The 16,906-nt window shown below is 42.3% G+C and overlaps 1 protein-coding gene across 1 annotated transcript in view; it reads left to right on the top strand.

The window, feature by feature from the left end:
• LOC134909484 (probable cation-transporting ATPase 13A4) overlaps positions 1-16,906 on the top strand; it is a 240,195-nt gene that overhangs the window by 144,200 nt on the left and 79,089 nt on the right. The window contains exons 18-22 of the mRNA XM_063916408.1: positions 138-262; positions 1,981-2,144; positions 5,527-5,640; positions 6,700-6,779; positions 13,746-13,788. Of these exons, the coding sequence (XP_063772478.1) occupies positions 138-262; positions 1,981-2,144; positions 5,527-5,640; positions 6,700-6,779; positions 13,746-13,788 (526 nt within the window). The remainder of the gene's footprint in view (positions 1-137; positions 263-1,980; positions 2,145-5,526; positions 5,641-6,699; positions 6,780-13,745; positions 13,789-16,906) is intronic.

Genomic DNA, 16,906 nt, shown 5'->3' with positions numbered 1-16,906 from the left:
GGGGCTTATGAGTACCGTGATACAGGATACTGTTTGCTTTTGTAGGTAAGTTATTACAGACCTGTTGCTGACATGTGAAATATATCTTTTTAAACAAATTGAGCAAAATTTTGATTAAAACATTTTAATGTTACAAGGGAGGAGGTGGAATCTGGCCTTTTGTTCCTTGGTCTTCTGATATTAGAAAATCGTTTGAAACCACAAACCATTCCAGTATTGAATGAGATGAACAATGCGTTAATCCAAGTTGTGATGATAACAGGTTTGTTCAATTTATTACCTGTTCTTTTGGAGAAAGTATTAAAACAGGAAAGTGGGACAGAGTGGTATATATCACATACATGGTGCAGTAGGAGTCCTTTCATTTGGTTCTAGCAATAGATGCACTGAATCTTACTGAAAATTATGCAGATCACAGAACTGAATCTGAATCCTAGTATGGGGAGGTATCCAATTACCTGCGGTCAATGACCACGGGTAATTGTATCGCTGGGGGCTATCCTATTAGCCCAGATGCAGCGCGCTCTTTCATCCGAAGCCAGCACTTATCAGGAATTATGCCTTTGGCACCCGAAGCATAATCTTCAATAAGTGGGCTGGTGAAGCCGCGATCAATGTGTTCGATCGTGTTATTGTCCATGATCCCCGTGGACTTATCCCTGATCCCATGTGTTATTGCGCGATTGCAAGTCAGTTTTTGGCCGATGAAAACAGCCTCTCATGATCATCAGTCACTAATCTCGATTCTTGGCTGTTTTTATTGTCCAAAAACATATCGGGGCTAATTGGATACCCCTCTTTGTGTGTTACAATTGAGAAGTAAAGGGGTGAGGGCTGTATCATAGATTTGATACATTCCTAGTTTAAGAATAAAGTTTTTGGGAGTTTAAGACCACTAAAAAGAAGTCTAATCTTGCTTGTGTTCCTACAGCAGTAGATACATATTGGTGAATATGGTCCATGACTACATAACAGAAAACATGGTCCATGACTACATAACATAAACACATTTTACAAAACAATGTCAAAAACAGAAAAAATCATTGGATATTAGCTATAGTGGGGAATTAATTCCCAAGGGCTATCCAATTAGTCTCAAAGGCAGCCCGACACTCATTGGGGATTTTGTTTGGGTCCCACTAAGCAACTGAAAATATTTCTGATAAGTGCTGATTTCGTGCTCGCAGCTGCCAAAACACACAGGTCTGTGGACTAATCACAGATCCTATTAGTTTATGCCAAATAACAGGTATTTTTTTTGCGTATAAAAAACAGGCTCTAATCGGATTGTACCCCTCCCCCCCCCCCCCCCCCCCGGGAAAAAATTCCAGTAAAGTCCCATTTTTACTGCCCAAAAATTACCGCAGGCAAATTGAATTATCCCATAATTATGATAGATTTATTAAATAGAATTGACCTGATGATGTGCACCTACACAAGAAACCTATACAATACTATATATTTATTAAGGATGGATTGATGACTTTAAGCTTAAGAACAAAGAAAGAAAGGTTTTAAAGCATAAAGAGATCTCCTCCTGTGTCAGATGAAAATTACACCTGTTCTTCATCTTTCCTTGCTGTAGATGTATTTATGTATACAGTATATGTATATACTGTATGTACTGCATCTACCAACCTACTGTACAGTAAACAAGAAGTCATGCTCAGAAGGCAATTCATGTGGCATAAGGACCCATACAAAATTGTGTGTGTGGTTCCCATAGCAGTGGAACATATTTCCTAATTGTAACATCTAAACCATAGAATAGGCCAAAGCTTCCAATCTCAAGTTTAAAAATTGCTCCCTCTCTATTATATAATAGGCCGTTATATTTTGAAATATGTAAACAAAAACTTGTAGTTAAGTATGCATTATGTTGTAGGGATCGAAACAAATAAAATCAGCAGAAAATCATGCATTTGCTATGATGGCGAACACCGCACATGAGAAGAATTAATATACCTTATTCCACTACAGGTGATAATCTTCAAACAGCAATAACTGTAGCAAGAAATTCTGGCATTGTGCAGAAACATGGCAGAGTGATCCTAATTGAGGCATGTGAGCCAACCGCGAGCTCTCCTGCGTCTATCACATGGAAACAAATGGAAAACTATAACTCTGATGTGGATGAAATGACAGTAAGATGACTCATCATTTTATCTTTTTTAAATTGCTTAATTGTTTATTTATCCAGTGCGTACAAACATATGGATCCTTTGAGCTGTACAGAAGTCTTTACAAAAATTTACCTAAACTAGGTCAGGACATATACTGGTCATTTCAATAGGATTAGCTATTTCAGGGTGCAGTAAAAATCAAGGCAACCAGAAGATCGACAAAAGAATCCCGACAGATCCTGCTGGTAAGTAGTGAGTTTAGGGGAAGGCACTAGGGGAAGGGTTAAGATTGGGCTGTGGTAAGGGGAGGTTAGGGTTAGGCTGCAGGAGAGCTGGGTTAGGTATAGGGATATGGGTGGAGTTAAAATACTTATCAGGATCCGTTGTGATTCTGCTATTAGTCTTCTGACTGTCGGGATCCTGACTGCCAGGATTTCCTACCCAACCACCCAACCCATTATTTCATGGGACCTATGTAGTTCTGTGAGACTCACCCCATAGCTTTATGATCACATTTAAAACCAGTAGAATAGCAAGTGAAAACATTGCTGTGCTAATTGCTAACATGGGCAGGGATTATACAGTGCAGAGGCATTGTCCAGAGACATCCTACCACTATATCACACAGTGTTGATAGTGTTAAGGCAGAAGCACTTAAAGTGCTGATGGTTCTCCCAGCCTGCAGTTGTCCCTGGCACAGGTGTGATACAGGAGGCCAGCGGTTAGAATGCTGACAGCGGACGGGGTGATTATTTTAACTCTCCCCTGTACTATACCCTACCTCACCTGGGGTGGTGGCTAGGGCTAAGATAGTGGAGGCAGTGTCTAGGGCTTAGTCACAGGGGGTGGCGGCTAGGGCTAAGACACAGGGGGTAGCTATGGCTAACCCCCCCCCCCCCGCCTCTAGTGCCTAACTCCCCCTTCTGGTCGTCTGGCACATGCCAAAAGGGATGATGGGCTGGGTAGCCAGTCCAGTCCACAGACAGCCGGGAAGGCTTCCGCCACCCGTTGCTACGCAATATGGGGGCATGTCTCAAGTCCACGCCCCCTGACTCATGACACGCCCCCATTTGCAGTGTCCGCACGCCCTTTACACGGCACGCGCAACCCCTTTCTCGTGCACGCACATATGCCAGGGCCGGCTGGAGTCCCCTGTCCGTCCCTGGCCCTAACCCTATCCGTCACCATGATACTTATCCTCTGGATGTCGGCTACGGGATTCTGAGTGGTGTCGGGACGCTGACCGCATCCCATCCTGTCATCCAAACATCAGACTACAGTCTTACAACAAGGACAGGAATGCAGCTAGAGTGGGTAGGCAGGGCACGCATCCTGGATGATGGAGGGTGCTGGGTATTAGCTGAGGGAGCTTGCCCGGCAGGTGAATTGATTGATTAGTAGCAGCTGGTTCCTACTCTGGAAATGGAGATATAAAGACATTGTTTATAATACTGAATTTAATTCTAAAGTTTAATGTAAACCAGTAGGATGTAGGCTATTGAATTGTAACATCCAATAAACCCCTTGAATCTGTCTCCCCCTCTGGTAGTGGGGTATAAATTCCTAACGGATCACAGAGAGGCTATTGGGCTCACTATTATGTGCAGAATTAAAGTGACGTGGTATACTGTGTTTTGCACTTAGTCTATTTTCCATTCCATAAAACGTGTTCTCAAAGTTCTTGTGGTCCGGCCAACATAATGTAGGCCACAGCCACAGGTGAGTAAGTACACGACATATTTAGTGTCCCAATTCATAAAAGATTTCAATTGCCTACATTTTACTGGTTTATATGAACCTATAGAATTCAATTAAATTCAGTATTATAAACAGAATATGGGCCGTATTCAATTGCTGTCGGGTCCTTTCCGACGGAAAGGACCCGACAGCACTCTAGTCACTGTCTCGACAGTGTCAATCTGACTTTTTTTAAAGTCGGATTGACATTATCGGAAATGGAGATAAAACCTGTCTGGTTTGGCCCTGCTTCCAACAATACACGCGGCTTGGCGGCTGAAGCCGCCGAGCCGCGTGTATTCTGACAGCATTCTGACAAGTCGGATTTCCCGACTTGTCGAAACAACTGTGCCCGGATTGAATGGGTCGGAACCCCTTCTGACCTATTCCAGTCGGAAACTGACATCTTTCTGGCAAGACGGCAGTTTCCGACTCTTACTGAATACGGTCCTATGTCTTTATGTCTCCATTTTTTGTTGCAATCATTCATATTTGATTATTTGATGATATGAACATTTAATAATTACTATGACAGTTATTCCTGTAGTAGGGAATATGGAGTGTAAGCTCCACTGGGGCAGCGACTGGTGTGAATGGCCAAATATTATCTGTAAAGTGCTACAGAATATGTTTGCACGGGTGTAGTATGGCTGACCGGCGGTCTCCTGACCGCCGGTCAGCTTGCCGACACCGGGATCCCGGCAGCATACCGACGCCGGGATCCCGGCGGGGAGGGGCGAGTGCAACAAGCCCCTTGCGGGCTCGCTGCGCTCGCCACGCTGCGGTCGCCACGGGTTCTATTCCCACTCTATGGGTGTCGTGGACCCCCACGAGTGGAAATAGTCCCTGTTGGTCGGCATGCCGACCATCGGGAAAGTGAGCCGTCGGGCTCGTGGAGGAGGTCATGTGACTGTCGGTCAGCTGACCGGCGGTCACATGAATACCACCCGTTTGCACTATATAAATAACTGGAAATAAATAAGTAATGTATGTATTGTATGGCGGTCACTGTGATGTTCTCTATATAGTATGGCATTCACTGCATTACTCTGTGGTGTGCAAGGTAGTGTAGTACAGGCATTGATACTTAGCTATTGGGTATTGAGACAGTGGAGCCTACATGCTCCATTCAAGAGTGGAGATAGCCCAAAATCACAAAATAAATGCAGCAGGCGCTAGCACTTTAATGTAACAGGAGTAAAAATAGGTTTTTCCCCAAACCTACATAAAGAAGTCTGTGTCCCGATAGACAACTTAATTAAGGTGTCAACTAATACTAAATTCCAAATTTGAATATACTGTGTCAAATATGTTTGCAGAATAAAAATCTAATTATGAAGTGCTATCAATATATGTACATGGGCTTGTACATAAACAGTACCTCACATGAGGGCTTGGAAATGTATGCAATGTTTTATTACATAGATGGTAACCAGGGTAAATACTTCTAATAGGACCCACATGATGCTGGGACTCCTTTGCTGGATATACTTATAGTACATGTTGTTCGCAATAGTACGGTTATCCTTTATTTGTAAACTAGCAACAAATTAAATAGCCCCTCACAGAATTATTTGTTTACTGTCAGTTTGCACTTTATGACCATTTGTGATGTGTAAATGAATAAAATCTGAAAGAAATGTTTTGTTTCCTGTTCTACTATTAGGTATTTCACATTGACAAATGTAATGAAGCTCAACAAAATGACAACTACTATTTTGCGATGACTGGGAAAGACTATCAGGCTGTAGTACAACACTTCTATGGCTTGCTGCCAAAGGTACAATACAGATAGTTCTGACAGCGATATGTGAGGTGGGGCTCTCTGTCATTAGCACATTTATCAGTGCAACTTTACTAATTTTAGTAAAGATCAACATACCTGAGTTTTGTGTCAGGTGATGGTCCAGACTTGGTTTTGAACTCGACATTCATTAATCGAGCCTTATCCCCTCATCCATCCTCCACAATTTATCTTCTTATCCTTCATCAATAAATATCCATCATTAATACTTTGTCCACCAAATTAACCCCCACCAGTGGTAGATTTTACCTAGGGGCTGGACAGCCCCCCCCCCCCCCCCCCCCCATCCCCCAGTAAAATCCACCACCCGCAGGATAAGCCTAGCAGTGGCAGAAGCTTCCCATTGGAAATGTTCCCTGCTAAGCACAGCTGGAGGTGAGGTCTTGTTTTCTCCCCTCTGACTGCCAGTCTGTACTTTGATTGCAGAGAGCACTACCCATGGAAAGCTACTCCCCTTCTATTACGGCAGCACTTACCAGCTTCTAGGGGCTCTAGTCTATGCAGTCCCTAGAAGCCACCTGTCTTGCTAATTTCTGTGCATGCACAGGATCGCAATCCTGAGCATGAGCATAAGTCGTAATGACAAAAAATAATAATCACCTGGTGCACCTCACAATATCATATACTGGACAAACTTTCCACTCACTTGATCACATGGGCCATTGTGCAACTCCAGAGGGGAACTAGTCATACGTCAATTCCCCTTTGAGTACTTCTGTGCAGAGCCCTGAGGATAAGTATCTTTCTGAGCAAGTTGTAAACAGTGTTCCAGAATGCCAAGCAGTATGCAGAGCATTCATGTGTGTCAATGAATTGGTGATGAAAGTCAGAGCATAGGGAAGTCACTGATGTTTTATTCTAACTAAAACTTTCATGTGCCTGCCTTAGGTAGGGGGGAGGGGGAGGGGGGGGGTGTTCATGAAAAGTGTAGTGAAGAAGCAGCCTAGACTGATTGGCTTTTTTTGAGGTTGCATATCTTGCAATAAATTTTGAATTTTACTAAAGTTAGTGTTTATCTATTTTATTTTATGATAGCTGTTGCTGAATGGTGCCATTTTTGCAAGAATGTCTCCAGGCCAGAAATCTAATCTAATAGAAGAATTCCAGAAGCTAGAGTAAGTTGGATGCCAATATTTATTTGTACAAAATGGTTTGGTTTGAGTTAAATTTTTCTAAGGCTACTGTGTATACCTCAAATTTATAAGAGCTTATAACACCTGAGCATAATTGTTAAAAAAAAAATATATTGTATAATCTAAAACATAATAAGATTTGTATTTACAATTTCATTATTGAAAACAAAAGTTTCACTTATCTGTGATTCAATATTTAGTTCTGTGTTTTCACTGAGCAAAAAGATCTCTTGAAATTGTGTGGAGTGAATGTACTGTAATAATAACTTGGACCTTTAGCGCTACTGTATTACACTTTGTTGTGATCTACTGTACACCTCTTACAGTACAGTACAGTAGTCTGTCTCCTCAGACATTTATTTACAACATTGCTGTAAAAGGGTAAAAAGGTCTAGTTATAGCTCTGCCTAATCCTCTATGGTTAATCCACTGCAGTTTGTAGCAGACACTGGCAATATGGCTCCCAGGTAAAGTGTTATAGTGCTCCGCCTCTCACCCTGGATATTATTCAGTATATTGATATTTTGTTGAATGGAGTGCAAATAGCTAAAATGTTATTTCAATGTAAATTAAACTATTTTAATTGCAAGAAACAATAAAGCAGTGTGACAGTGTTTCACAGTGTTGTAACAAGGCGGCACTGAGCCCTGTGCCAGCCCCTACACCTGTGATGTCATCACATCATGTCTTAGGGACATGGCCACTGAAACCAGTGCCCTCTAAGGGCACGGCGCCACTGATACAGCCGCTGGCTCCAGCAAGTAAAGCAATGCCCGCAGTGTCGTAAGAACGCTTCCAGGCACCCTGCAAGCCACATGCATATGCCATGGGGCAGCGAGAGTACCACCCACATAGCCCTACACTCTGTGATGGCATCACTCGCATAATGCTAGTTACGGCCGTGGTGTTATACTAAACTTAAACCACGGTGGCCACTGTATAGTAATGTCTTCTACTGCCAACTCATCTAGGATGTTTTAGAGAATTATACCATACATAGGCAAATGTGTGTGTGTGTGTGGGGGGGAGGGGGGGGGGGGTTATCGGATCCTCAGAAACCCCCTTCATCTAGGCCAGCAGCTCAAAGTATGACCACAATAGCAACCGTATCTAATACTAATACAAGAGCTGTCACCGCAACATTCAATTTAAGGGAAAGAGCAAAGTTGCTGTACATGCCAAGTGGTGGCAGCTTCTTCTAACAAGTATGTTATGTGTGAATATCTAAAGGTGCAACCACACTGGGCGTTTTTGCCCAGCGTGTATGCACAGTGATGATTGCTGACATTTCTGGGCTGAAAAGCGCTCAGTGCATACACACTGAGCGCTTTTCCCCCCTCCCCAGCGATGTCAGCGGGGGTGAACGGCTTTCCATAGCAGGACGCTATGGAAAACCGCTCACCCCGCCGTTCATCTACTGGTAATACCAGTAGATGAACGGCGACTGCCAGCGATGAAGCGGGCGCGCGCATCATCGCTCATCACTGGGGCATATACACTGGGCGGCTTTGACCAGAAAGCAGCTCAACACACCAAAAGTCAGCTGCTTTCAGCTCAAAATCGCCCAGTGTGTATGGGTCTTTAGCGCGCAATCAGTGCACAGTACCAGACATTTGCTGCCAAGAAGAGGAGACAGGTGCCGTGCTATGAGGTGGGAGAATGTGTGTTTTTGAAAGTGCAGTTCTGTCTCATACTGGTTCTTTTATGTTTGTATATTGACTTATTATGCAATGTTTAACCTCTCCAAGACCACGTTTGGTATTTATATTAGGCAAATGCGGAGTTCCCACATAGACCAGCACACCAAAACATAGCAGCAAGTTGAGTTAGTACATTTTAATCCATCAAAACTCCATATAAAGTGCAATGTGCAAGCATAGCCATAGGCAAATACAAAGAATTGGTACTTAGCAGTTCAGCATATCAGCATTTCAGAATGAGTGGCAGCTCCTACAGCTGTTTCGGTGCCGTAGCACCTTCTTCATGGGAAAAGCCATCAGTATATATGATTTTTCCAATTACTTGTTTTGCCACAAAAATTAGCAAGCTCCATTGGGTTGGGTTTGGTTGACCGGTGGTCGGGATCCCGGCAGTCAGCATACCAACGCTGGGATCCCAGCCGCCAGAATGCCGACAGGGGGCGAGCTGCCCTCGCCAAGTTGCGGGCTCGGTGGCTTGCCATAGGTTCTATTCCCACTCTGCTTGTCATGGATACCCATGCGTGGGAATAGCCCTGGGCCCCCTGCCAGCATTCTGGTGGCCTGTATCCCGGTGTTGGTATGCTGACTGCCAGGATCATAACTAAATCCTGCTCCATTATATGCTTACCATTATATGCTTAACATCATATGCCTATTATTATTCAAAGTCTGTTTGCCTAAACTGTTTGATCTTTCTCAATCTCTCCTTCTACCGATTCATTTTGGTAGCTGCCTCTTTAAGGCCTTATTCTGAGTTGCATGCAATGCTGATTTCTGTGTGAATTATTTTTCAATTGCGTATGCATCCAAGTAGCTAAAAAGCTGCACAATGCACGCTTTCCATGGAGTCACAGTTGTGATTGAGATGCACGTTCTCAGAAATGTATTGGGTGATCCATGGTGGTGACTGGGAGCACAGGCTCTTGGAGATGTTCCATCATATGGGCATGTTATGGGAGTGTCACAACATGTTGGGTGGTCAGCAGCCTCTTCTATACTATGATGGAGAATCTGCACCTAGCATGGGGCAGGTGCAAGTTTTGATGAAGTGCCCAATGGTAGCAGCTATAGATTCACAAAGTCAGTGTCCCAGTCCTTGCACATGCAGAAGCACACTTGTTCATCAGCGGAATGGGTTGATACAGGTTGAGTATCCCATATCCAAATATTCCGAAATACGGAATATTCCGAAATACGGACTTTTTTGAGTGAGAGTGAAATAGTGAAACCTTTGTTTTTTGATGGCTCAATGTACACAAACTTTGTTTAATACACAAAGTTATTAAAAATATTGTATTAAATGACATTCAGGCTGTGTGTATAAGGTGTATATGAAACATAAATGAATTGTGTGAATGTAGACACACTTTGTTTAATGCACAAAGTTATAAAAAATATTGGCTAAAATTGACTTCAGGCTATGTTTATAAGGTGTATATGAAACACAAATGTATTCTGTGCTTAGATTTAGGTCCCATCACCATGATATCTCATTATGGTAGGCAATTATTCCAAAATACGGAAAAATCCCATATCCAAAATACCTCTGGTCCCAAGCATTTTGGATAAGGGATATTCAACCTGTACTAGCATTGCCATAAAGTCACAGATGCCAGTAAAGGCAAAAGACGCTACAGCGGTCACAAATAGTGATGTGCCGTGAGGTGAGGCAGAGCCTTTCCTGTCATACTAACATATAAGCCAGAGTTCTGACTGTATAAAGTATATGAAAAATACAAATCATTTATTAGAAATATCTTCTTTGTATTATTCTAATCAGTTTTATAGTGAAAACTCTGAAGTAAAAGTCTATGGCAGGTGAGGCAGTGCCTCTTCTGCCTACCTTTTCTGCACTTCTCTGATCAAATCTCATCAAATGTCTAGCAGCATATACTGCTGCACTTGAGTATAATGCCCACATGAACCCTTTGGCTCATATATTGTGTGTAAATCTGGCTCTGGTACAAACCAGTGCCTCATGAGCCATTTACCTCACCGCAAGTCCCTGTCAGTGTGTGACTCAGTATCAGTCTTTTACTGTATGTATTCATGCAATTCAAAGCTTTATATACAATCTCATTACCTGGCACCTCCTAACAACCATTTCCCTAGAGAACATTTATTTTCCAAGTAGCAAGCCTGTTTCACTCAGAAACAAGTCCCATGTTCCTGATAGCCTCATCCCCAGTCATTTTGCATCTTACTTCAGATACCAAGTAGTTGTGAAATTCCCAGCCAAATGAGACATATGAAGTTATCCAATAAGTCGCCCAGGACTATCCAATTAGCCCCAAAGTTGGCACTTATTGGGGACCAAATTTGTGATAAGCATGTACTTTTATCCTGATCACAGCAGTGAAAATACATAGGTCCACGACTTTTTGCGGATCGTATGTGTTTTTGCATGAAAACGGAATTTTTTTCGAACAGAAAAAAAACGGGGGCTAATTGAATAGCACAAAAAAAATGTGTTGCAAAAAAATATATATCATACAGTATGGGGGTTATCCAATTAGACTGGATGCAAAAAACGGGGGTGGGGGGTGGGGTCGTAGTAAACATTTTTTGGGTCTAATTGGATATCTCCATACTGGTTGAAAAAGTTTAAAGATTTCTTTATTAAGAGCAAAGTACAGTTGAAGTCAGCATAGACCGATCGGACATGCTGAACATACTGTAGCTTTATCCACACTTAAACAATGCAGAAGTGCTATACCTTTACAAGTGACATTTGTAATACAATTTTGAATTTTAACCAGTATTTTAAAAAGATGGCGCTGTGTGTAGGGATAAAATGAGCTTGCACTGTAAAAATAAACAAGCAGCATTAGAATAACAAAACTGATTTTCGGGGGCTGATTGTTAGCCACACACGGACATAGCTGCATCCTTTTTCCATAGCTGCTTCTGCACCATCGGAGTTACAGTACCATCAAAACTTGGACCAGCCCTACTGCAGGTGCAGTATCTCTGTCTGAGCATGGCATCCTGTGAAAGCAGTTCTGCATCTTTGAAAGCAGCCACTTAAAGAGACACATCCATGACAAGCTCACATCACTTCGTCACTCCTATGTAATCACCCAAGAAACTCCACTGAATAATACAATCTACACATCTAATTATGTTCTACGCACCTGAGTGCTAACAAAGGCCTATGGGGCTGCTTCTGAGGTGGACACTATAGAACAGTCTCTGAGTCTTTGTACGCAGCAGCTGCATGAAATATGCTAAAGATGCAGGAGGCATTTTAAGTAAAAAGACGCTCCTTGCCGGTTTCCCTGATCCATTGCTGCATCAGAGGATGCAGCATCAGATCAACTGCATGATCATTGGATATTTGAGTTACCCACAGGTTACACAGGATGTCCAGCTGGGTTGGGTATGCGTGACCGCTGCTGGGGATCCCGGCGGGCTGCATAGCGACCGCAGGATCCTGGCAATGGAATGCCGTCGGGGGGGGGGGGGGGGAGTTGCACTTGCCGCAGGTTCTATTCCCACTCTATGGGTGTCGTGGACACCCACGAGTGGGAATAGTCCCTGCTAGTCGGTATGCCGTCGGTAGTGCCGGATATAGCCATCGGTAATGTGACCAGCGGTCTCCTGACCGCCGGTCACATATCTACATCCTGTCCGGACAAATCATGCAGCCTCTGGCTTTGGTACTCCAAAAAAATGGGGCATAATCACCCTAGTTTTCTGGAATTCTCCTGTCGCTGTCCCCAAATGCCAGCAGCATGTCAATCATGCTGCGGCTTTGGGAGCAATGTGGGCGATATCGTGTAGTGCGATCTGCACATGTGTAGTGCGGCTTCCCCACATACACAGATCAACAACCATCGGCCAACTGCGAAAATAATCTAAACAGCGTCCATCTCTGACTCATCCCCTGTATTCCTTACATGTTACAGACACTTGGGGGTATATTTACTGAAGGTCGATTTTTTTGGTTTTTGTTTGGTGTTAGATCGATTGCAAATTAATTTTAATCGCTGTTGGGCTTCCATGGTTAAAACACACATTTACTAGCAGATGATTTTTTATATTCATTTTTAAATGTTAGTAAATGTGTATTTTAACCCTGAAAGACCAACATCCATTAAAATTTATTTGAAATCAATCTTAGGGTGTGTACACATGGTGAGATATTTTCTTTCGATTCTGACTATATAGTCAAAATCGCAAGAAAAGTTAGTGCAGATCGCAAGGTGAAAGTCACCTTGTGATCCCGATTCGATCCCGATGCGCGGTCCCGCCAGGTCGGCATCGCAAGAAAAGATAGACTAGTGCAGGCAAGTCAATCCTTGCTAGATCGGTGTACTATCTAGTTCATCTCACATAAGCCAAAATCTCACATAGGCCAAAATCGTAAGCACACATAGTCCATATCTCAAGAAAAGTTAGTCAAAATCTGTGCTATCTGGGCTCTGGGGAGTTTAAGGGAAATCGCAAGTAAAAATCGTGCATAGCAAGGATCTCACCGTGTGTACACACCCTTACATTGAACAAAAACAAACAAAATTGACCTTTAGTAAATATACCCCCTGGAGTATGTAGCATTTAAAATTCATATAATTTATGTATCAAAGTCAAACTATTGTGTTAATTAAATAGCCATAGGGCCTAATTCAGATCTGATCACAGCAGCAAATTTGTTAGGTAATGGGTAAAACCATGTGCACTGCGGTGGTGGTGGTGGTGGGGGGGGGGGGGGGGGGCAGATATAACATGTGCAGAGAGAGTTAGATGTGGGTGGGGTGTGTTCAATCTGAAATCTAAATTGAAGTGTAAAAATAAAGCAGCCAGTATTTACCCTGCACAGAAACAAAATAACCCACCCAAATCTAACTCTCTCTGCACATGTTATATCTGCCCCCCCTGCAGTGCACATGGGTTTGCCCAACTGCTAAAAAATTTCCTGCTGCGATCAACTTGGAATTACCCCCATGGTTTTGGCCATTTGCTAACAAATTTGCTGCTGCGATCAGATCTGAAATAGGCCCATAATTGCATCGCCGTCTCCCTGTACACATTAATTGCTAAAATTGGGGAAATTCAGTTTGTGGAATACACTAGTCACGTTAGAAGATATTAATGTACTGTACACATTACTCCAAGTACTGTATAAAATGTTATCACTATAACAATCCAACACAGTATCATGTAAAGTAATCTGGTGGCTGCTTAGTAAATAGAATGCAATGAATATTATTTCATATGTAATAACAACCCAAATTACTACCTTTTGCAGTTATTATGTGGCAATGTGCGGAGATGGAGCCAATGATTGTGGAGTAAGTTCAAATTTGCAAATTTCCAGTTACCATGTGGTATTTAGTAAACGCTAATTGCTCAATTTGAGTCAGAATTCTTTTTCTTATCTTATTTGAGTGTTACTAATAAACAAATCTATGAGCATTGAAATAACACAGTATTGCTGCAGTGTATCAGTGTCCTTTATACATGCCTGTGAGAAATCAGGAGGGACTATGATATGGGAAAGCAGGACTGCTGCAGCTGTTGATAGAACTGAATATAGATGTTAGTCCACTTTTTGCAGATTCTATACGATAAAAAAGGGTATACTGTAATGCATTATTTTGGATAATTACTAATTGTACAGATTATTTCTAGCTCCTTTATTTTAATAATAACGCTCCTGATTATACTGTAGTTATAACAAGGATGCATTGCAGTATGCTGTAAGAAAGGTATTACAGTTATTATTTATTGTTTTAAATTTATGCTTTACATTAATATAAAATGTTGAGTGGACAATTTACCCCTGAATTTTATTCTAGTTCGTATTTATTTTTTTTGGTAGCAGAATCTTGCTGCAGCAGAAATGAAGGGACTCTATTATAACAATGGCCCTCATTCCGAGTTGTTCGCTCGCTAGCTGCTTTTAGCAGCATTGCACACGCTAGGCCGCCGCCCTCTGGGAGTGTATCTTAGCTTAGCAGAATAACGAACGAAAGATTAGCAGAACTGCTACTAAATAATTCCCTGCAGTTTCTGAGTAGCTCCAGACCTACTCCTAGATTGCGATCACCTCAGTCTGTTTAGTTCCTGGTTTGACGTCACAAATACGCCCTGCGTTCGGCCAACCACTCCCCCGTTTCTCCAGCCACTCCTGCGTTTTTACCTGGCACGCCTGCGTTTTTGAGCACACTCCCTGAAAATTGACAGTTTCCGCCCAGAAACACCCACTTCCTGTCAATCACACTACGATCACTCGAGCGTTGAAAAAAACGTTGCTCGAGCTTATGTAAATCTACAAAGTTTTGTGTGAAAGTACTTAGCGCATGCGCGCTGCGTACCATGCGCATGCGCATTTTTGCCGTTTTTTCACTTGATTGCTGCACTGCAAAAATCGTCAGCGAGCGAACAACTCGGAATGACCACCAATGCTCTCTTTTTTCTGCTTTAAAAGTCTGTAGTAGTAATTTGACATTGTTGGTATGATTACAGTGTACTTTGTATTTTTAACCTAACAACCATTATAGACTATAAATTATTGCAAAAATAATCTTGGTGTGAAAAGTAATAAAGCAATAAACTATAGAGTGTTTATTAAAGAATTAGGGGTATATTTACTAATGTTCTATTTTGTTTTTTGGGTGATTTTTGCTTTTGATTTGCATTCAATTTTGTATTTGGAGACTTACTAAAGGCAAAATCAAATGTAAAATTGAATATAAAAATCCCGCTCAAAATCGAATATTGACAAACATCGGTACTGTTACATAGATGAATATAGATCACCTGATTTACTAACATTCAAATTGAAAATTGAACACAAAATCGAACTACAAATCCCCAAAAATAACAGACTAAGGCCCTCATTCCGAGTTGTTTGCTAGCTGCCTTCGGTCGCAGCGCGGTTATTAGGTGAAAAAGCGGCATTTCTGTGCATGCATACGGGCTGCAGTACGCACGCGCTAAGTACTTTCACACAAAACTATGCAATTTTACACAAGGACGAGCGACGCTTTTCTGTCGCTCTGTTGATCGGTGAGTGATTGACAGGAAGTGGGTGTTTCTGGGTGGTAACTGACCGTTTTCCGGGAGTGTGCTAAAAAACAAAGGAGTGGCTGGGGAAACGGGGGAGTGGCTGGCCGAACGCAGGGCGTGTTTGTGACGTCAAAGCAGGAACTAAACTGACTGAGGTGATCGCAAGGAAGGAGTAGGTTTGGAGCTGCTCAGAAACTGCATGAAAATTTTAGCGCGCATTTCTGCTAACCTTTCGTTCGCACTTCTGCTAAGCTAAGATATACTCCCAGAGGGCGGCGGCCTAGCGTGTGCACTGCTGCTAAAAGCAGCTAGCGAGCGATCAACTCGGAATGAGGGCCTATTAACAGACAGGCAATTTTAGCTTCTATACAACATTCTGTTGGTTGGGAATTAATTGTGATGACTAAAGTAGAGATGACAAATGATATGCCAATGTTTTTACAATTTAACGCATGCGCCAAATCAAATAACGATGCCACTTGCAGCGCTTATGTTTACACAGAGTGATTGACAGTCAGGCATCGTTTGTGCATGTTGCCGGAGGAGGGGTGGCAAAAACGCAGGCGTGTTGCTATAGTTTTTGGAACATGCCGCTAGGTCTCCTGTGTATCTGTACTCAAGAATCAGGCCAGATATTAATAATACTGTAAAGGCTCTATGTGACAGGTCCACATTACATGATTTTAGATGGTTTTTATCCATTTTAAACGAAATCAAGAAAAATGTAAGGATTTGCGCAGATCTCTTATAAACAGGGTCCCAAACATGTGTTTCACTGTGACTGTAGTGATTATGGGCCTCAGTCAGAGATGGAAGCAGTGCTAATTGCAACAAAAAATGGTATAGATAACCACTGCGCCCTGGGTGGCTGCTGTGAGGATATACAGTGGAGTGTCACTCGACAGCCAATGAAAATAATGACAACAAAAGAATGTACATCCAACTTCTGCGCTTTACCTGAATAGCCCCTTATAACATTAGTGCACTCAGGTAGTATAGCAATACAGAATAAAAATGAAATAAGCAATATCACACAGCATAATGTGTTGATAAACCAATAAAGCCACCGTAAAAAAAAAACAAAGGCAAGTGGATACATAATCCAACAATGGACTCCGCTTCAAGAGATAAGTATAGAAAGTCACAGTTTGAAGATAGTCTGTGTGATGATATCCACCGTGTGGAGAAAGTCACTGCTTAAAAGCGAAGCCTGTATTAAAATGTCCAGTCGTACAAAGTGATCCTCAAAAAAAGGTGTATGATTTTTTAATTTCTAGTACCCTCAGAAAGGGGAAAAAGATGGACAGAAGGGTACCAATGGTGTAGTAGATCACAGTTTCGAGGAGGGGTGGACGCTAACACAGAAAGTGGAGCCTAAATAGTTTTTCTGTGAGGGTC

The sequence above is a fragment of the Pseudophryne corroboree genome, chromosome 4, assembly GCF_028390025.1.
Source record: "Pseudophryne corroboree isolate aPseCor3 chromosome 4, aPseCor3.hap2, whole genome shotgun sequence".
Taxonomy (NCBI): domain Eukaryota; kingdom Metazoa; phylum Chordata; class Amphibia; order Anura; family Myobatrachidae; genus Pseudophryne; species Pseudophryne corroboree.
The sequence above is the reverse complement of the archived record's forward strand: the minus strand, read 5'-3'. Positions and strand labels throughout refer to the sequence as shown.